We start from the raw sequence: 23,531 nt of genomic DNA on the forward strand, positions 1-23,531 counted from the left end.
AAAGTGACAAAGATCTAAATACATCAACTGACCTTAAATGTTGAATCTTATGGAAACCTTCAAGAGCATATCTGGGTCATACTTCACAAAATTAAGAAAAATGACATTATGATTAAAGAATGTTAAGCTGTTTTCCCCCTTATGGCAAGTCTATTTGTAAAGTACATCTACAGTATTTTTAATAAATGTATTTATGCTTATTTTATTTAGAATTTTTGGAGAATCTTTAATGGTAAATTTTCCAGTATGCAAATACATTTTTTGTGGCAATATGACCTGGAAATGTTTTCACAAGATTTACCGTAAAATCACAAGCCAAGTTTTAGATCTAAACAGTGACAAGTGAACAGAAGCGAAAGAAAGTATATTAGCACAGCGCTATCAGGCAGTTCCAACTCATTAGAGAAACACTGGCTACAAAATTATTCATGATTTTGTTGAAGGGCCTCTTGCTTTCAGTCGTCGCCTGCGGCTCAAACCGTTTCATTATTAACCTGCACCTGACACAAAGCCAGAGACACCTCCGAGATTTCACTGTGACCCCACGGCACCAACGCAGCGTCTAGCTTCAGTTTCAAGACGAGCCATTCTGAAAATGACGGCTGTACTAACTGATCAGGGACTGATCTGATTGGTCAGTAAAAGGACACTTGGGTTCAAGAAGCTGCCAGAGAGATAGTGATTCCAGTTATCCAGATGATGACTCCTGAGTGGTGCAGGTATGACGTCAGAACCCGGACGTCTAATTCGCTGCTGGTTCCTTTGAGATTTTCCTATGGGGTTCAAAATGAAGACTGTGGTAAACATAACTGGACGATACTTTGACGTTTTGTTCTACAACGTACACTGCACACACTCACCCAAAGTCTCATCTACTTATTCAACATTTCTGTGTGGATGTGTGTGTAACTTACGTTGTAGTCAAGTTATGTTTACCACAGGCTTTATTTTACACATGGATTGAAAAACCTCATAGGAACACCTGGAAGGAACCACCGGCAAATTATTCTTCAGGGTTGGGATGTCATACCTGCACAACTCAATAGAGAGCGATCTCCCAAAAGCATTACAGGTCACATTTAACCACAAAATTAACAACATTTAGCATAAAAAGCAAGTAGAGCTCTCCAAATTCGTACCACTTTACTTGTTCTTCTCAATGATTTCCATTGGATTCTCATTACTTCAATAGTCATTTGAAATGTGCATGCTAATTGTCATGGAAATAATGTTACAATGCAATACATCTTAATAGTCACAGAAAGGCTTCTCTTTGCAAAATATAATTTCTTTTTCTTTTGGGGATATGGCCTGGCATGCTTTTGATAGACTCCCCCAAATATCTCTCCTCTGAGTTTACAGTACAATGAATGAGGGACTAAAATGGTGCAATTCTTGGCATTTTCGATATGCATGACGAAATAAAAAGATGAATTTTGTGCTTTGCGGGGCTCAAACTAGTTTCTACTGGAATGTTTTAATCAGACAAAAAAGGACATCATTATATAGCAGAAGCATGACAAAGAAATAAAATGCTATTTAAATAAAGAGGCTGGGAATTGTGAACTTATCTTCTATATTGAAGTCGAGAGAATTTTAGATGGACAGTTTTGAAACTAGATGGAATTCTTACCGTTTTGAAAGGGGACACTTTAAAACCCATATACAAACAGAAAGTCCAGGTATTTAAAGGGTTAGTTCACCCAAAAATGAAACTTCTGTCATTGATTACTCACCCTCATGTCGTTCCACACCCGTAAGACTTTCGTTCATCTTCAGAACACAAATGAAGATCTTCAAATCATTGACAGCTACGCAACTACCACATTGACGCTCCAAAAAAGTAAAAAAAAGAAAGAAAAAAAGCTCAATTCATATGGATTAATTTTTTGATTTCTTTATTCATTTTTTGAAGCTTTAATGTGGTAGTTGCGTAGCTGTCAATGATTTGAAGATCTTCATTTGTGTTCCGAAGATGAACGAAAGTCTCACAGATTTGGAGCGACATGAGGGTGAGTAATCAATGACAGAAATGTTCTTTTCGGGTGAACTATCCCTTTAAGGACCTTCTCAAGTGAAATGGAAATTACATTCCTAAGTATGTATTTAATATTCTGAACTTAAATAATCTTCTCCTTTTTGCTCCAGGACACTGAGTCCTCACAGATGGTGACCTGAATCAAACTACACAACACTGTTACATAAATGTTGCCCCCTTTTCCAGTTTTGGAGAACCATTAGATTGACATTTAAGGCGGGGGTGACATTAGGAATGAGATTAGTGATCATTGAGCAGATAATGACTTTCAAATCTCAGTTTGAGCTTTGCCAGGTGATGCAGGCACATTTAGGACAGAGAGCGAGAAAAGGAGGGGGACGCGGGAAGCAGGCTGTAATATTCCACAGCCTCTGACAAGTGGAAAATTCAACAGAACTTCTCACAACCATAAAAACTAAATAGGTGGAAACACGGTCCAACAGACATGGAGGTTTCTCGCAGCCCTGACTTCTTGGGAATGTCTGAAGTAAGGTGCGATCGACTTCATTGGTTACTTAGTTACTTGCCTTTTAGCTGACGCCATTCATCCAAAGTGACTTACGGAGGACTTATTGCAGGGGTTAAGTAATTTGCTCAAGTGCGTAATAGTGCAGGACAGGGCAGGATTTCTTGACCTCAGTAACTATCTAGTTTCTGAGTCTCCCCTGACTGACCGAAAACCTTTGTATTAGCAACCCAGATTTTTAGCCATTACCCCAATTTCTTCACATTATTAAAGCGCTGTGAGATCAATCTGAAAGCATTAGCACATTTTCCGATCTTTGCACATTTGTCATTGCAAGAGAAACAGACATTTTGACACCACAGGTGAAGATGTTTCAGAACGCCTGCAGTATCAACAAACATCCTTGCTGATCATCACTACAGGCCTCCTTCACAGCAAATCATTCTGCATAAGTTTGCAATGGCTCTCACACTGCAAAACCCATATCAAGAAGTTCCCAAGCAAAGTCGGCTCCAAGAATGGAAGGACTACTTTGGTGCAAAATAAGTGCCCTGTAACAATTAATAAATAAATTGTATTTAAAACATAAAAACACACTCATTTTATGGGAAACTTGATCAACTAGAAGTGGAGTCCCAAAGAGAAACATTTTTGAAAAAGGAATCAAGAATTTGTGGAACTAAGACTTGGCAGACAAGTTGTCAACCAGTCTTTGCAGGTCCCAGTGCTCACCCCTGCTGTACCTCATACCCTCCCCTGACTGTAAAGGCCTCTGATTCAATGGTCAAACGGTCAACAATGAGGCCAGCAGATACCAGCGCTGTCCCCTCAGTTTTGATGTCTCATTTGGGGATTTCCAGAGCCATTAATGCAGGTTTGGTCTTGAAGTACTGATTGAAACGTAGCACGGCATACCTAGAAAAAGAATGAGACAAAATCAGAAATGAAAGTCAAAAATAAGAATGGGATTGAATTAGTTCTCAGAAATTATTTTTTTTATTATTATTTAAGGGCATATTTATCTCCAGTCACTGATATAATATTTTTAAGCAGATATTTTTAACAAAAATAAAATCATACAATGAGTCAATCATTTATGTTAAAGCTGCAGACAGTCAGTTTTGCCTCTTTGTCACCATCTCTGTTTGAAAGCTGCAATTGCAGTTAGTTGTGGAATTATTATTTTTTTGTGGGTTGTGCATTGTCACGGCTCTTCGCTGATGATTGTCATTTTGAACTTTCTGGATTACAGTCTGCCATCATAATGATAAGTTTAATGAGTCCCGCTGCTGTGAGAAAAGACTATAAATGATCCGCCACCTGCAGCATCTTCACATGCGAGCCGGACTCCTTGAGCAAAGACGTACTCCTATCAAAAAATTTCCTGTCAAAGTCCATCAGTACCACTCAATCTGGCTAAGTTCTGAACACTTAATGGATATGTACTTGCTCAAAAATTTATTTTGGATAATATATATCTTTTTTTTACCAAAGCAAGTTACAGACTGCAGCTTTAAATATTTTAGTGGAAGATAGTTTTGACCAATTATGGCTGTTATTTATAAAATCAACACATTTTTTAAATGCATTTATGTGTTAAGTATTATGTTTGTAGCCCTTTTGTGTAGGCTATAATATAAAACACAAATAAATGCATTATTAAATATAACTATGACTGCAAAATCATTTTCAAATACTGAAAAATACATTTAAAAAAATGTTATGGTTCCTATTAAATATATCAAATATTAGATAACATTAAAAAAGGCATTACAGAGGCAGCATTTAGTCAATTTCAGTGGCCTTTTTGCCCCGAGACCTGATTTCTTTTGCTCAGAAAGACATCAAACTTTAAATAAATTTACATAATAATTTTGATCCTTTTTTTTTACATGCAAAGAGGCTGATTTTTTAAACAGGCTGTAAGACCCCCCCGATCTCATCTGCGCAGGCAGTGATTTGTTGATAAAGGTTCAGCATGAGAGGAACCACGACCTGTTGCTTGGAAACTGGCGATGTAGGAAGTTTACAGAATATATTACTTGAGCCAGTTTAATAAAAGTGAGCCACGACACCAACAAAAATATCCTCAGCCTACGGATGACATAACTCACCCCCTCCGAGAAACCAAGTTGAGAATAATTTGAGTAAAGTTTCATTGTGCTACAGTACAGATTCACAACAGCAAAGATTTTGAGTGCGGTTTAGGTCAAGTGCCATAGTCACAGATGGTGGCAGGCCGCAATTCATTTGGCCTGAATCAAATCTGCTTTCACCACTTGAAAAGGAACACCAATGACAGGTTTCTATGGGGAATAGAAATAACAGTCCACACCCATTCATGCGCAGTATGTGGGGGAGTTTCATATAAGACGTTTACCTCCAACTGAGGCATTCATACAAAGATTCAGCTCTAATGTATTAAGTTGCAAAGACAATGGACATTGTTTTAGGACTATGTGCTATGAACCCAAGAGATCTAACCTTCAATTTAGGTTTTAAGTGTTTCTGTCATCTGTTAGATGGTTTGAGGCAATTTCTGGTCAATGAATCACTTGGAAACTGAACTTTGGCCAAATTATAGGTCCACTTACATAAAATAATATATCTAAAAACACAGTCAATGCATGAACAAGTTAAATCTGAAATTAAAGGTTATATAGGTCACCATATTTGTAATATTAGCAGGTATTTGTTGTTTTGTTTTTGCGTTTTTTTTAAAAGGATATTCGTCTGATTTGTGGTCTATTCTGGATTTTTTTCCATGTATAGAATTTAATATTAGGTTACAAAAGTGTATTAGGTTACTTGCGTGCTTATTGGCTGCATTAGCTGCCTCTATTTTGTCACTTACTGTACACTCTTTATCTTCCTTTAACAACCATTTCTCTTGCTGATAATGATCTTTATGCCTGTAAATAAATCCTCCCTCATCACAAGAGATGAAAGGTTTGCTGAGCTGGATATGCCGCTTACCCAAGGAAGTCAAACTCGATGGTGGAGTACTTGGCTTGGATCAGGGCCCAGAAACCCCAGAAGAAATGCGAGGCCTGCCAAAGAGGAAGAACAAAAACTTTAGGGGAAAGCCTTCCAGCTCAGTCCACACACAGGTCTACGTATCACTGGCAGCAATCATTATGCAACAAGCTTGGGATACAATACCTTGGAATAAACAATCATAAATCAACTTCATAAATCCTGCACTATCAAAACCTCTTCTCTGCACATGCAGCACTTACCAGAGCAAATTTGTTGACTTGTACGTAGAGTGTTTCCAATTCACTCTGGCTCACCTCCTCACCCTTCTTGGTAAAGAGCTTGTAGGCCTGCAGGTAAGTGTGCAACCAGTCTAACTGCATCTCTCGACTAGGATAAAGGTTATAGTCGGGTTCACTCATGCCTAAAGAACACACACACACACACACACACACACACGTAATGTAAATCAGTTCCCAGAGCATCATATTTTATGAGTTATATTTTATTACGGTGCTTACCTGCAAATTCATTGAAATGGTTTCCAATGTCAAAAGCTTGATAGTTGTAACTTGAATATTCATAATCGATGAACCGAACATGACCTGAAAAAAGCAAGAGGTTTTGATTTGTAGTAAACAAGACAAAATATCAGTCTTAAATACCTTTAGAATTAAAATCCCTGAATTGAATGCCTTAAGTGAAAAGTGTAAACACTTTGCCTCTATGCTGTTGTCAATATTGCTTTGTTTGTTTGAGCGGCCCAAATTCTGGCTCAACCAAATGCAGGACGTCATGTTTGCCTAAACAATAAAACACGGGAGGAAGCATGGAAGAGGTGGCGGTGGTGTTTGAGAAACCTGGCCCCAGCCAACATTATTGCTATTCTAAACTGTTGCTATATGAGTACTAAGACATGATATGCAGTACATTTCAAAAGTTGGGGTCAATAAGAGTTTTTGTTTTCAAAGAAATTAACACTTCTATTCAACCATGACACATTAAATTGATCAAAAGTGACATTTATAATGTTACACAAGATTTGCATTTCAAATAATGCAGTTTTGTCTTTTGAATCCTGAAAAGTATTATTCTCATCACTGATAATCAGAAATGTTTCTTGAGCAGCAAATCATCATATTAGAATGATTTCTGAAGGATCATGTGACACTGAAGACTAGAGTAATGATGCTGAAAATTCATTTTACATTAACATTTCACAAATTTCACACTATTACTGTTTTGATCAAATAAATTCAGCCTTGATGAGCATAAAAGACAAAAACATCCCCCAAAATATTACAGACTTTATGAACAGTTGAAATTACACTATTTTCCCCACTCGTATGACTTCGGTTACACCAGCAGAACAGAAAAGCTGTTCCAGAAACAGAGCAGTTTAGTGCAGTTTGATAAAGTGTTTATGATTATTAAAGCTAACTTTTGTACACAATAAGACCAGGGACATTTATTATAATATATTATTGGTAAATAGGGTCAATTTGATTTCATATCGTCATGATGTTGACACAATACGCACCTTCCTTCACGTCGTGAATGATGTTCTTGCAGAGCAGGTCGTTGTGACAGAGCACTACAGGAGAGCCCAGCTGCGACAGGTGTTCCTTCATCCACATCATTTCCTGTTCAAGCACTTCCTGACTAGGCACTTCCTGCTGAATTCTAAATAATAAAAAACACAAAGTTATCAGTTGAGTCAAGCAAATGTTTGTTTAGTAAACTATTTGGTAAGACTTTATAATAAGGTTTCATTTAGCATTAGTTAACATCAACTAACAATAAATAACACTTCTATCTACAGCATTTATTAATCTTAGCTAATGTTAATCTCAACATTTACTAATATTTGTCTTATCATTATTTCTCAATGTCTCATAAAATATATATATTTTTAATCTATCTACTGTTTTAATTATCCTTATTTCTCATTTTATTTTTTTTACACATGGTATTCTTATTTATTATGCATACGTTAACACTATTTTAATTCATTTCTATGTAAAGCACTTTCAATTGCTATTGTGTATGAAATGTGCTGTATAAATAAACTTGCCTTGTCTAATAAATTTTTTTTTTAAGATCAAAAGTTGTATCTGTTAACATTAGTTAATGCACTGGAAACTAATATTAACTAACAAAGATAGATACATTTGTTGCAGTATTTATTCAACTTTGCTAATAAAATTTCATAAAAATACATGTTCATTGTTTGGTCATGTTATCTCAGGTCCATTAAACAACATTTTCTCACGGTCAAGTTGTTCCAAACCTGTATGAGTTTCTTTCTTCTGTTGAACAGAAAAGAAGATATTTTGAATAAAGTTGGTAACCAGCATGTTGATGGGAGCCATTGACTTCAATAGTTTTTTTCTTTCTACTATGAAAATAAATGGCTGAGCTGTTTGATTACCAACATTCTACAAAATATCTTCTTTTATGTTCAACAAAAGAAAAAACTTCATACAGGTTTGGAACAACATGAATGTGAGAAAATGATTTTCATTTTTGTGTGAACTATCTCTAAGTAACTAACACAGTTAACAAATGGAACCTTATTGCAAAGTATCACCAACAATATCAACTAAATACTTAATTAGGCATTTAGCTTAACAAAGGATGGATTAACAAAAGAGAAATTAAGACTGTGATAATGTGGTCCAGTCCCACCAATGAGAAGCCTGTCTGAGTGACCATTCTCCCCTTATAATGGGCTTAAGGAGCTATTTCTAGAATCTCCTTTTGCCGTGAAGCGGCTCACTCAATACCCAGCAGTCTCTCTGCCGGATCTGTGATTTGTTTGTTATGAAAATTATGACTTGTATGAAGTATCAGAAAACTACAAAGTAAAATCGTCATGTTAGATATTGGAGAGGGCTATAATCTCTACCAGAGAAACTCTTATGAAACTAATACTCTAATGACTGATGACGTAAATGACTTTTAATGTGCATGATCTCTGGCTCCTGATGAACGTCAGAATGCAAACAGCCTCCAGCTTTTAAGAGCGGGCATCTTTGTAAGGAAGACAATTGAGATGATTGTGTGACATAACAGCGCTGAACAAGAGATTAGATGGACAAATGCAATCCGGGTCTCATGAAACACCTGTCTTAGCAAAATTTAAATTCAAACGGGTCTCATTCAGTCAGATTTCTGAGTTGTGATGAGTTATGATATGAATTTCATTTAGACAATTGAAGATTTAAAGGGGACCTATTAAGCTTTTTTTACATTTTAAAATTAATTTTATTGTGTAATGTTGCTGTGAGCATGACAAAGTTCTGAAAAGTTACAAAGCAGAAAGTCACTCCACTGAGTTAAGGACCAGGCATACTTGATTTTCCACATTGTCGTCTCTGCACAGCTTTCAAAGTATACTAAACCGCAGATGAGACAAGTTAGATAGACAAGTTCTCTACAAGACATCAGAGGGCAGCACTGAGTCCTGTCATTTACAGGCCATTCGCTCAGAAGGAAAAAACAAAGAAAAGATTTTTGCATGCAAACTTTTGAACAAGAACCAAAAAAAAATAAAAAAATGTAGAATGACATGCTGCTTTGTGTACGGTTCTTGGTAAAGCGTGTTGTTTTGTAATGCCAAATTGTGGGCTCTTCTGTCTCAAAATTCACCTTGCATGTACACACACCATTCATCCGACACATTACGACACATATTAACGACTGAGGGTTACCTGACGTTAGAGGCTTGGTCTGTGAACTCCGTGGCCACTAGCGAGAAGTACTTGCGCATTTTGATCCACAGGTTGGGTTTGGGGATGCAGCCATTGTGTGCGTGGATGGCGTGAATTCGGGCCATTTCACGGGCGATCAGTCTGCCAATAATAACAAAGGAAGACAGGTTGGTCAAAACAGCAATGCTCAATTTCAGCCTAAACACAATGCCTGGAAAAAGCTGTTTATGTGGAAAATGGATATTATTCCAAGGTCACCTGTGTAATTTGTGATACGGTTCACTGTGTGCCTGGAAGGAGATAATGTGACCCTCATGAAGCCAATGAACACTTCGGTCCGAATGCACATTAAATTTGTAGTTAGCTAAGACTATATGAGGAACATTTCCACAAGCCATTCTTTAATATTTAAAGATGTTTCAAAAATGTGCCTATTATAACAGCTTATATGCTTTTTATCATTACATAGATTACAATTTTATTCAGCAAGGATGCATTAAATTGATCAAAAGTGACAGTGAAGGCTTTTACATTGCTTCAAAAGATTTCTATTTCAAATAAACATCACGACTGTTTTCAACAGTGATAATAATTAGGAAGGTTTCACAACATCAGCATATTAGAATGATTTCTAAAGGATCATGTGACACTGAAGACTGGAGTAATGATGCTGAAAATTCAGCTTTGATCACAGGATTAAATTACAATTTAAAATATATTCAAACAGAATACAACAATAAATAATATTTCACAATATTATTTTTACTTTATTTTTCATCAAATAAATGCAGCCTACAAAAAACTAAAAAAATCTTCTGAATGCCACTGTAAACTGATTTCAGTATGTATGAAAAAACTATTTTTTCTTAATTTTAACTCATCACATTGCATTCTGAGATTCTCTTATTTGCTAAGAATACATGATCTTAGCATCTGGTCAAATTAGATATAATTATGTAATTAGCTTAATAAATATGCATGTAATACAAGATTTTGGACTGAGCTAAGGTCAGGTTTAATGACTTCAGTATTATGGTCAAAAATACTCCAAAATATAGGCCAAACACTAAGATCAGAAGTACTCCACGTTCTAACCCAAATGCTAAAGTCAAAAGATCAACCAAATGTGTTATTTTTAGAACGAACACCCACACTTCTATTTTGTGCCTTGTGCCTAACGGACCCACCTGAGTAACACAGGGTCCCTGACGTCTTGAGTATCCAGAGCGCGTCCTTGCATGAACTCGTAGCAGATGCCATTCTGGAAGGTGCAGTAGAGTCGAGGTGCGCAACCGTTGGCGTGTAGAACTTGGAAGCTCTTCAGTTCATTGTCTCGGTCCACGATCAGCTCCGTCTTGTTGCCGTACACCCTGACCAGCACCACATCCTCATCGCAGTCCTCCACATAACACCCCACCAGTTTGTTAGTTGTGCCATCTGTGAAAAGCTGAGGGGACCAAAAAAAAACATAAGGATGTCATGAACAAACATATCAACTGCAAACACAGCTACTTTCCGTTGCAAGATGCATATACATTACAGTCAAATTGAAATGGCATTCAAATGCAGTTTTATTTCCGTAATGTGATGGATGTGAATGACTGAAACTACTTAACAGTGACTGTCAGTGGGACAGTATATGGCCTTTTTCCAAATCACATATTTTAATAATCATCATAAATTAAGCATTAGGTTTTGATATCGGCTATTATGTTACCTTTTAGCGGTCATGTTTATTAAATATTTTATTAAACTTGAAAAATACACATCTGTGGAAAGACTCAAGGTTCCATATTTGATTTTGTGATAGCAGTGATATTGTGACAAAAATGGACTAACAGGAGATATACAATCTACCTGACTTTACTGCAAAAACATGCATTCTTTTAATTCAGCCAAGAGGTCACATAGTGACATATCGATTTGCTACTAGTCACGTCTTCATGTGACGCGAAATTTGCAGGTTAGCTAACCAAACTTGAACTTTGGAGTGCTTCCGGTCTGATGCATTCACACGTGGGCTGTGTAGTTGTAACCACCTATTAGCTCTTGTATGTTTGCACTCTAAATATAGAGAGAGTACTTTTATTATGGTTGCATTTGATTTGATTATTGGTATTTTATGATTTATATGGTATTTATTTCAATTTGTGGAAAGGAGTTCAACTGGGAGGTCACAAGGCCTAAAGCAGAAGTTCTGGAAGCTCATAATTCATGTGCAGTAAGGTCTAAAGAGATGCATGTGAAATCATAAAGGAGAGAAGCCAGTCAGTTGAGTCGGTGGGAAAACCTTTTCCAGCACTCAAGTATTGCGGTCTTTCAATGCATTTGATAATTCGTACTTAGAAAGTAGAACTTAAACGACATTCATTACAAGATGATTAGTTAAAGAGTTTCAAAATGCACTATTTTTCCAGTTATGAATTTTATCATTGAGGATTTCTTAAATAGTGTGCAAAAAATCTCGTCTCATCTTGTCTCGTTCTCGTGAAGCTAATCTCGTGTCTCATCTCGTGAGCTCGTCACACCCCTATTGAACATACACACACTTCTTTAAAAAAAAAAAAATTCTTCTTTGTCCCCTTTAAAAATGGACCAGGCCTGTTTTTTAAAGCATTAATTAATATTTAATCTATTTAATTTAGATGTTCACATCTATGCTCAATAAACTTTTAAATCTGAAAGTTAACATATTTTAAAGATATTAAAATGAAAACTAGCCATTGTCAATCTTTCAAATATCAATCATGATGGAGCAGCATATGATAAATTGGCAAGACTCTAAATGCTTTGTCCTTGAGACAATGTATTCCACAATTCATTGCACTGGCCTCGCCACCCACCAATGCATTTCTGAGATTCCTGAAATGACTAATGTACAAATAGCGGCAGTGGTGGCATACAGAGAATGAATTCATCTCTGAGCAGGTGCTGTTTTGACAGTTCAACAGTTTTGTCGAAAGGTTACAACACTTACAGTAAAACTTGCAATGAACCTCAATAATAAATGGGTTTAAGATCAACTGTGCTGAGTGAACTATCTGAGCAAACTTTGAAATTAACAGCAAGCAGAAAGTGATATGCCGAATATAAAAATAGTTTGAATGGTCAGTGTTTACAGTTGAGTCCAGGTCAGGTGGTTATCATCAACAAACACAACACAATGACTAACCCCTTTGGCCAGTGTCACATGACCATGCGTCTCTCCTAAACGGCTGGAACGCCAGGGCTCATCTGATGAATGGCATCAAAATGCCACGCGCCAACAGAGCAGCTTTATTTTGAGCATTCTGGCTTCATTCAAAAGGACTGTACCAAAGCAGCCATGAACAATATGTTTGGGCACAATGCATGTTTTTCATTGATGAAAACTATGCTGGCTATCTGTAAACAGTACCCATCTGTGTGGAGGTAGAACGATATTAGGTTCATTCATTTCTGTCTTCAAAACAGTGGCAAACACAACTCATGTTATGGCTCAAGAGTATGGGGGTGAATCTCTAAAATATATTTGAGTCATAGGTCAGGTCAATCCAAAATCATAAGCATGCAAATGTGAAAATGAAGTCTATTTTCTAGGACTGGGAACAAGGATTGGCCAGCGTAAGAGTTTTGGGCCATTCTTTGAACGTGTACATGTATTTTTGTCTCATGCAAATGTAGATACATTGAATATCGCTGTGTGTTTTGCTGATTTAAATGTCACCTAGGTTACATTATCTAGCTGGCTGACGTAGTTAAGGTTTTGTTGAAATAGCAACAAGGACTTGAGAAAAGGAATGGGTTATATTATAAACTAATCAGTAAGGTTTGCATCATAAACAGTCATATTCCTGGAAAAGTGTTGTGTGGATCCATAATGTGTATTTAAAGGCACAATATGTAAGTTTGGCTGCTCGAGGTCGCTTATTTAATACAAAGGCATAGCTTGATGACGCCGTAAAAGAATGTGCAATTATGAGAGTTGTTGTCTTCACCTCCACAACTAGTCGATGGAAAGCAATCCGAGGAACACAGATATCATGTTCATCGATGAGCTAATGCACTTAAGTTGAGAGCCTTGACATTTTACGTTTCTGTTTTTTTTTACATTTCAAGCCGAGTTTGCAGTCGTTCGCTTCCACTCTTTTCATTTAGTTGTTTATGCATATTTTACCATTAAAGTTTGCCCTACTCCTTCCCTGAACTTTGTTACAGTTACGTTTGATCACTTAAATTCAAATTATTTTCATGAAACCGCCACAAGTACTGACTTACTACTCATACAGGTCACTTTATTTAAAAAAATTAAATTGTGGGGTTGCGCAACGCTGTTTTACTTGGTCAAAACCATCATATTAAAATATATCTGAGTGTGTTGAAAGTTGTGTCATAACCAGGGCTTGACATGAACTTTTTTGCTCACCAGCCACTATGGTTAGTGGTTTTCTGAAGTTATTAGCCACTCAGCATTTTCACTGACCACAATTTTGACATTGATACCATGAGGAAAAACTGCCATATCGATATTTTGGAAACACTTTACAATAAGGTTTCATTAGTAAATATTAGTTAATGTATTAACTAACATAAACTAACCATGAGCAATACATGTGTTACTGTATTTGTTAATCTATGTTAAGTTAACGTTAGTTAATAAAAATACAGATGTTCATGGTTTGTTCATATTAGTTCACAGTGCAGTAACTCAAGTTTTAGATTTTAATATTGTATTAGTAAATCAATTCAATTCGATATTGATTATTGTGGATATATTTCAGATACATTACATGGCAAAGTTTCTAATGTTGTAAACTATACATGGGTGTCAGTTGGTACTACATTACTGTATTAATTTAAATAGAAACAAATTACACTCAATATATTTTATATTAATAAAGTTATAATACTAATTTTATAATCACAAGATCATATTTCTACTCCAATTTTTTTTTTTGAAATATTGTGGAAATTGCTGTGAATAACAAGCGACAACTTCTCACGTTGAGCACACAAGTGTCTCGTTTAATCACCAAAAAACAACAGAAACAAACCCCCCCCCCAAGTGGGTGTTAACCAACGTCAAAAGTCAACGCGCATCAGACAAACTTAAAGGGACCACGATCCCTGAACAGTACTGTGTTAATCCTCAGCAGTATATAGAACCATATTTAATAACAAGAGTGAATTATGTACGTCTCATTCACTACAATATAAACATTTAAATGGTAGCAGTCAGGGCTGGACTGGGGCTAAAATTTGGCCTCGGCAAGCCCAGCATATTCGGCCCCTGAGTTCTATGTGAATGTTTTTGCTGGGGTTAGGGCCTTTAATTGGAGTAAATAAATAAAACTAGGACAATTACAAATAATGATAGATATTATCGAAGTTGCTGCAAATGCAGATAAACTTAATATTGCACATGACAGTAAAGCTCTGATTATTTTGAGATAAGATGCAGTAAAATAAATTTACTGCTTTTAAAATGCTATCAGCATTTACTCACTCTCGTGTCGTTCCAAACCTGTATGACTTCCGTGAAACAAAAATTTTTTTTTGAAGAATGTTGGCAACCAAGCCATTTTGGTTAGGCTACCATTTGAATATTGTATGAACAAAAAAACAAAAAACAGATTCAAATTATTTTATTTTATGTTACACAGAAATAAACTCATTTCTGAAATAAACTCATTTCTCAAGGACCGAGTGTTGTGGAGCTGAGCACGGCCGCTGGAGCGATTGTTACACAAACACACGGCTCGTGAGTACCGGGACTTTTATTATGACGGGACGGGACACTGCACTTATGCTTTTTCTGGTCATGAGTATGAGGTAACTCAGCTCTGTTTATCATATTAGATACATTTATGTGTGTTTAAAATTATGTTATGACGTTACTCTGTGTGTTCGCTCGGCGCTGCTGTGGCATGTTCACACTGCTAATAGAAAAGCGCTTCTGCAGAATAAAACCGAGGGTAGCGCAGATATGACGCGATTGACAGGCGACTCCCTCAAACGCTATACTGAAACGTCCCGGTCCTTAGGTAAAATAGCAATTTTCTTACAATTTACAAATAGTTGGAAACATTTGGGATATTGTAAGAACTCAACTGAACAAAATATATAACACTGGCCTAGTGGTTTTTGGATATTTTACTGCAAAAATACTACATAGTGCACCTTTAAGTAAGACACTGATATCTATCTTTCATGAGGCTATCACTGAAATATAATTTAATTATATTTCATTAGATCTATTCAAAGGTTCATAAAACTTTTAAAGACTGTGCTTTAGACTGTGCTTAAGACTGTAGTTTAACTGTAGGCCAGTTTCATTTAAATGTAAGATCATGGTAGTCACAGGGTAAAAACATAAGACTGTAAAACCCCATGCTCCTCATTATATGGCTATATGGTTTCTAAATATATAAAACATATATAATAAACTATTATATTTGAAATTTAAAAAATTGCAAACACCTGTAGAAAATACGAAAACAGCCTCTATAAAAAGTGATTTATAGTCTGTGATTTATAGTTTATACGGTGAACGTTTAATCTGTCAACTAGCTCTTCTTCACCTTCGTTGCTCTGGTTGGTTGTAGCGCTATCCAATCGCGTGCAGAGGGAATATGAAAGACGACCTTTATCCAGCACCTCGGATTGAGCTGTCAATGGTGAGTTTCCAGACCCAACATCTTGATGTGGGTCAGGCTTGTCAGGCTAGCTCACCGTAATAATGTGTCTAATAAAACATTATTATTATTAAAGTGTCTTTGGTGTTACCATGGTTCTTACGGAAGAAAAACTGGAAAACGAGTGTAATTTGGCTATGACATCACTGACAGGTGACATTACACAGGTTAAAATGGCTGATTTCTCCGGATTTAAACATTGCTGAAAACATTTAGGATAATGCAAGTACATAAGTCATCAAAACATCATTGTTCTAGTGGTTTTTCGGAAATTGAATACAAAAATCGTACAAATTGTGGCTTTAATTGCAATTATAAATCACAAAAATGTATATGAATATAGCTAGAAAATGTGTTATCTGACAAAAACTATTATTTAAAAATATTTTGAGAGCTCTATACATTCCAATTTCTATTACTGATTTACACTTCATAGATCATTTTTAGGAAAATCATGTTAAAATGCAAGTATCAAATATGATCCATAAGGCTTTTGAGGAATGTTTATTTGTACATCTCTCAATCATCATTGCATTTCAATGCATTATATGTGTTGTCCCAACAATTCAAACTGCAGAGCTTAAAACTAATCACTAAAAACTTAGATATCATCTAAGGCATGTTATTGGGCGATATAGAGCAAAAAATGTTTTGTTATATTGTTTATAAAGACCTCAGTGATTCACATTTACATCAATTTCATCATACTTTTGGCCATTTAAATATCAGCAACTCATATTTTGGCTCAGTTTAGGCCTGTAAATACATTTTGGCTGTTTTTTTCCCTCCTCGAATACAAGCTCCATATTCTCACTTTATCAGTCATAATATATGATACTCGAGAAAAAAAAAGAAAAAACATTTGCAAGCAGTATACATATATTGCTTAACAGGGCTAATATTATAACATTAATAGCAAAAATAGCAAATATCTACTATTGCATATTAAAAAGCTAACAAAAACCCTTAACATCTAAGAACAAAAAGGATTAAAAATATATCAATATAAAACTGCTATAAATGACAAAGGAATGCATTACAGTAAAGATATTTTGGGACGAAAATGTGCTTAATATCATGATTTAAAAAAAAAAATCAAATGATTCATCTTCTTTAAGTGCACAATATAATATTTATGCATTTCCCTTGCTCTTATCGGGTGTGAAATATGATTTGTACATGTTCTTGAGAGCTTTCATGAGATTCATTAGTGACATGGACTGGGACACACCGTCTCTGCTTAAAGACAAACAAACAATAATTACACTGTTCGTTAGTAAGCTTCATTTCCAATCAGATGAAATGATAACACTTAAACATATATGACATATTCAGCACGTGAATCTGCTTATCAGTGCAATAATGCAAAGTTTATAACTGTGCTAAACGTGTAGCATTTCTGGCTTTGGGTGGAGATGTCAGGTCAGCCAGTAAACGTGAGTCACAACGTCTAATCAGGATATTAAAACAGCTGCATAAGGATAAACTCAAGGCAGCATTAAGGGAAGCTTGCTTTATTACTATTAATAACTGTATTAAAGTTCTGAATATTGTGCGCCTCCTAAATAAATGAAAAATTTTTTTTTCCATTGTAATCGTGAAACACTGATTCGATTATGCAAATACAATAGGCTGATCACTTTTGAATAAAATGTGTTTTTGGGTCGAGTCAATCTAATCAGATCAAACTAGTTTCAAACCAGAACGCCAGGTGGGAGCTGCTCTATCTGTGAGATAACCTCTTATTCAGAGGTGATAAGGAACAGCTGACCTGTGTCAAGGACAAAAGAAGAAAAACACACACATATTTTATATATACACTTATAAAATATGCGTGTGTGTGTGTGTGTGTTCATACAAGTACATCAAGATGATGGCAAAACATGCACTTTATTTATAGGGATAATTCACCCTAAAATGAAAATTCGGTCATCATTTACTCACCCTCAATATGTTCCAAACCTGTATGAATTTCTTTCTTCTGCGGAACACAAAATAAGTTATTTTAAAGAATATGGTTAACCAAACGGTTAATGGACCCCTTTGACATCCATAGTTTGAAAAAAACAAATACTAACTGAAGTCAATGGGGTCCATCAACTGTTGGTTACAGTGATTCTAAAAAATATCTTCTTTTGTGTTCGGCAGAAGAAAGAAACTCATACAGGTTTGGAACAAATAGAGGTTGAGTAAATGATGACATAATTTACATTTTTGGATGAACTAACCCTTTAAGCAAAGTCATTTCACAGAACTTACGAGTTATTGAGGTGTCAACGTGGTTAAACTGGGATATGCAAACATAACTGTGTTGACACTATGCTGGATACAAATGACCTTAACACAACATTATAATATATATATACAAAATTGGAGATTTTTTTATTTTCATTTTAATATTTTTAGCTACGTAGCAAAGCAGTCACCACCAGCTGGCCAGTGACGTATACAGGACGTATACGCACATCACGTTAAAAAAATTAAAACCTCTTTTCTTAACTGGCGCAAATTGTTAAATTATGACTTTACCAGTTGTGTTAAAGAATTATGTGTGATTACACTGGGTGTAATGTCCAGCAGCTGGCTAAGTTAGCCAGGCTAGTTTGGAACGTCACTTATGCGGTCATAGCTAATAATATGACGTGATAACGCATAAAACCTTCAGCGTCATTCACGCTATATGAAAAATCTATATTTCACAAGAAAAATGAAAAACGCAAAAAAAAAAGAAAAGAAAAAAAGGCCCTAAACACGCCTGGAGTGGATTAGCTCTAGCTAGTCACACCTACCTTAGTACGGATCAGGTTCGGGTCCCAGCCTGGTCTGAGCTCTTTAATCAGCTTCATCGCCCCTTCCGTAACATTATGTTCGTCCACGAATATCGGGAATTTTCTGATCGTCGGTGACCCGACCGGCACGTGGATCTCCGTCTCCATCATATGATTTAACTGTCTATTAATGCCCGACATTAAAGTTTCTGAATCTATAAGTATTAAATAGCTATGTTAGGTGTTCAATGGGTCTAAAGGTTTTTATTTTAACATGTACTGGAGGTCCAGTCCGGTCTAGTATGTGCAGAGAAAAAAGGAGCGACTCATATGCCGGTACCGTTGCTTTCTGTCATCACGGCAGGAAAAAACGGCGCTTCTTCCTTCTGTAGGCACCGCCCACAAGAAATCATCCGATGACGGAGCCCAGCTCATGAATAATAATTAGATTATGCTGACGAGCTTTACAACCATCCAATAGCGAAGGACTGGCTTATTAATATTGATTAGATAAAATTACGTCGCTTTGTAGTCTTCCATGGTAAAGGTTGTGGCTTATTAATATTATGAGAAACACTGAATTGTAAGAACCTGGCTTTGTGTCTCTCAATAAACATATGCTTATTATTTAGCCCTTTTTAAAAAGTATAATCTTTTATGTACCGTGGTATTAGAACGAAAGAACACTATATGAAAAAAATGAAGTCACAGTTGAACCTGGGGAAATGTAAACAATCAGAATATTTAGCCAAGCATAAAGGACTGCGTTGTCTAAACTCATCTTAGGTTTACTGTAATCATTCATGAGTCATTATCGCATGTAATGATTTCTATGAATCAGGCATTCATTCAAAATTCATTTTTTATAACATGAGCTAAAGTGCCCTCTGGTGGATAAGATTCCCATACCACAAGGTTCATGATAATGATGTGAGTTAGCAAATATTATAATTATATTACAAAATATATTAAATAATTTGTGAATAATATAAAAGCTGCAAAAGAAACATTAAAATGCAGCAGAATGTCGCAGAGAAAAATAAAACACAAAAATGTCAGTTTATAGTTTTATTTATATTTTTTTATATTATATATATATATATATATATATATATATATATATATATATATATATATATATATATATATATATATATATATATATATTTGTATTTTCATTTTTTTGTCATTTTTATAAAACATGTTTTTATTTTTTATTTAACATTAAGTTAAATGAGAAATTAAATTATATAATTATAAATGATAATAATAAATAATAATTAAATTAATATTTTTTTGTAGCCTATGTTTTAGTAACCTTTTTTTAGTTAACTAATAACCCTTGTAGATAGCAACATTCAACCACTAGATGTCCCCACAACTTCTTCAAAGAGTGGACTGGCACAGAGCCTGCGTCCGAAAGCCTACGGTAGGGTTACCTCATGAAACTGATCTCTTCCAGACTTCTTCTGAGGCAGCATAGCGGTTCAATAATCTACTATAAAATAAAGAGAGCTTTGGTGGTAATAATAGTCTAAATTTTAATTACAAAAACTGTAATTTCACTCTAGAAATTCTATCAAAAGTGGAAAACGTTGGTCAAAAACGTACATTTACACAAAAACTGACCACCACGTTCAGACACCGGCTGCATCCGAATTAGCATACTTCTATACTAGCCTATAGCCTATAGTAGGCTAAAAACACTATATGTGACTAAAGAAGTATGTCCGATTTCACAGTAGGGGAGAGTGGGGTAAGATGAGCCAGTGGGTAAGCTGACCCACCCCCTTTATCTTGGCAACCGTACACTCTTATTATTATTATTGCCTTGTGACTATATATTTTGGAACGACCCATCATTTCTGCCAGACTGTAAAAGAAGAAAAACATGGGAGCAGTGGAATGCAAACTCTTTAAAAACTAAATACATTTTTTTGCATAAAAGATGTAATGTTGTTACATCAAAGCTAATTTGTCCAGGTCGAAAATATTGATGGTCCATATTGGTGATTTAGCAATGCATAAAACCATGCAAATAATTTAGCTAAATATTAGGCTGAACTGGTAAGCTAGCTATATTTTGTCCAAAATGGCTGCTATGGGGCAGAGTGAGCCAAATGTTGTGGGGTAAATTGAGCCAGCATTTTACAGCAGCCTTATAAACAAATAAACAAATTAAAATCAAGAGATAAACTAAACCAGTTGCATATTACATTGAAAATGAACAAATGTATACTTCAGAGATTTGACTTAAGTGCCGTATGATTGGGTAGCCTAACAATGCCCAAGCACCTTTTCTGATAAGAACCAGAAATCTTTCCACCTGTAGTCCCTATTGGTCTAACATGATCAACATTGCAAAATAATAATAATAATAATAATAACATAAAACCATGCCATGAACCTTTTGACTAAAATATTTATGTTTCAGTGACATTTATTTTTTCATTAATTTTCATAAATAAGTTTTATTTAATTTTACTCAACAAACTCTTTTTGGGAAGATTACAATTTGCTGTTTAACATATTGTTTTACAAATGCAAACGATTAAATATATTAACATTATAGCATCATTTGATTGGTTTTATGTTAAGCTTTAAGAAAGTATGAGTATTTGTAAAAGAGGTCAATTATCTTTTATATTTCAAATGGGTTTGATTCAGATTCAGTAGTAACCTGGGGTAAGTTGAGCCCACTTTTTTCTATTTTATAAAAAGCCATATTTTTAGAACTCTTTGTCATAGATGTATTCTGATAATGTAAAATGTTAAGAAACTTCCTGAAATTTCTTTAGATGCTTTCATTTCTGCCTAATTTTTTCGTATCTTGAGGATCACACAAGTAAAAACTGGCTCATTTTGTCCCACTCTCTCATCAGAAAACCAAGTCAGCTGACTAGTTGCCTCTCGCCGCCTTGCAGGCAATGACTTGTAAGGCAGCGTTCGCGCACAAAGGCGTCTCAGGAAACTGACTTCTGAGGCAGCGTAAAGTTTAATGATCTACAGCAAAATAAACTGAGCTTTAGTGAGAACTATAAACAAATATTACTACAGTAATAATTTCTCACTACAAATTACATCAGAAGTGGAAAATGTCGTTTAAAAATGTACACAAACTGACCAGCAACTGAAGGATACATCTATGCTGCCTTCAAAAATCAATTAGATGAAGGTTTCTCAGGAAGTGAAGCTAACATGTGCCTTGATGCCTTCCTACCTTGAATTGTGTCCTCCGAAGGCAGAATTTTCTAGTTTTCGGACACAGTCAACTAATGCTGGTCACATGATATGACAGCATGGCGGATGTAGTGTGTCCAGATTACATTCACACTACACACTCATACTATATAGCACATACTTTTTAATGGTTGTGAAGTAATTTCAAATTCTAATGTAGTATACCTACTCAGACAGTGATTTCAGACGCTGTGAACTGACACTGGTAGATCATGTGATAATGACAACATGGCGAATGTAGTACATCTATGCTTCCCTACTATATAGTTTGCGAAAAACAGTACGGCAACAGATTAGTATGTCCGAATTCACAGTATTCGAAAAGCAGTCCCAGGATGACCTATTACTTCCGATAAGATTCTGATTTGCACATTTGATTGACACTTTACACATTTTAACATGGGGCTCAATGAGATTCTGCTCCCTTCTGGAGCCTGTCCCTAGCGGCCAGTCAAGGAATTGCAGTTTAAGTCACTTCCGTATGGCTTCAAGAGAAACTGCGGGAGGTTGCCAGTTGTTCAAGACGCGAAACAGCTTTAAAAAAAAAAACCTTAGTGGTGTAATACTGATGTATTTTTTTGTCTTAGAATAAAATGTGAAAGTGTCTTGAGCTAGTGTTCACCACAGACCTTACTTTAGCAATTTAACCAAAATCCAATTAAAAAAACACACCGACTTCGGGACGAGGGAACCGGAAGTGCTAGTCCTAAACTGGTCCTAAGAAGCTAGCTCCAGCTCATGAGCAACTAAAGACCAGCTCAAACCTTTTTTTCAACAGGGATAGGCAGTGAAGGACATATGCCGTCTTTAAAAATCGATGAGATGAAGGCATCTCTGAGGACAGGAAGTGAAGCTTTTGGTTTCGTACGTGCATTGATGCCTTCCTACCGTGGAATACATCCTCCGAAGGCAGTATGTTCCAGCTTTCGGGGACAGCCACTGATTACAGCATGCAGTATGCGAAAATACGCACTATACACTGTTGCATTCCTCTTTATCAATTTCAACTGGAAATATGCTATTTGAAGGAGAGGTCCTACAACACTAATTAACTGATTTTATTTTCTATTTTAAATGCTTTGTAAAGTCCAAAAAATGATATGACTGGAAAATTAGCCATTAAATATATACTTGCTAGTAGTATACATTGTTTTTTTATTAGAAGAAATAATATGTTCTTGCTTGTCTGTGTGGGTCTGTAAAATATTCCATTAATTAATTTGACATGTCTAACAGGAAACAGTCTCTCAAGCATGGTTTTCTGTTTCAGGGAGCATAAATGAAAGGGCCACTGCACACACTGTCATGCTTTCACACTTGCAGATACACGTCTCTGTCAACTGTTTCCGTCTTTAGTCAGGGATTCTCAATTGTTCTTGAGGACAGGAATGTTGTGTGATTTTTCTGAGGGGGTTGGTTGCTTGTCAATGTATCCTGCAAACTTTAAACTTGTTTCTGCAGAAGCACCGCTAGAGCGGTTCATGCAAACCCAAAAGACTTCGGGAAATATTTGCTCTCCAAATGAACACACGATGAATTACCTGTTCGCTGCTTTGTAAGGGGTTGTTCTTTCTGGCCCAAAGATCTCCACACCCAAGACAAATTCCCATTTCAAAGTTCATGTTGACACTTCTTGTGCAGTAAAGATTGCACTGG

General features: G+C 35.8%; 1 protein-coding gene across 1 annotated transcript; it reads right to left on the reverse strand.

Moving 5' to 3' along the window:
• Nucleotides 1-1,976: 1,976 nt before the first annotated feature.
• Nucleotides 1,977-19,024, reverse strand: etnk2 (ethanolamine kinase 2). Its single transcript, XM_067430983.1, has 8 exons — nucleotides 18,657-19,024; nucleotides 10,381-10,640; nucleotides 9,194-9,334; nucleotides 7,021-7,163; nucleotides 6,002-6,085; nucleotides 5,744-5,904; nucleotides 5,481-5,554; nucleotides 1,977-3,419 (listed from the first exon to the last, which is right to left on the reverse strand). Exons 1-8 carry the CDS (start codon nucleotides 18,834-18,836, stop codon nucleotides 3,347-3,349), a joined length of 1,116 nt encoding a protein of 371 aa, XP_067287084.1. The 5' UTR covers nucleotides 18,837-19,024; the 3' UTR covers nucleotides 1,977-3,346.
• Nucleotides 19,025-23,531: the final 4,507 nt, after the last annotated feature.

The sequence above is a fragment of the Pseudorasbora parva genome, chromosome 22 (genome assembly GCF_024679245.1).
Source record: "Pseudorasbora parva isolate DD20220531a chromosome 22, ASM2467924v1, whole genome shotgun sequence".
In the NCBI taxonomy this organism is placed as follows: domain Eukaryota; kingdom Metazoa; phylum Chordata; class Actinopteri; order Cypriniformes; family Gobionidae; genus Pseudorasbora; species Pseudorasbora parva.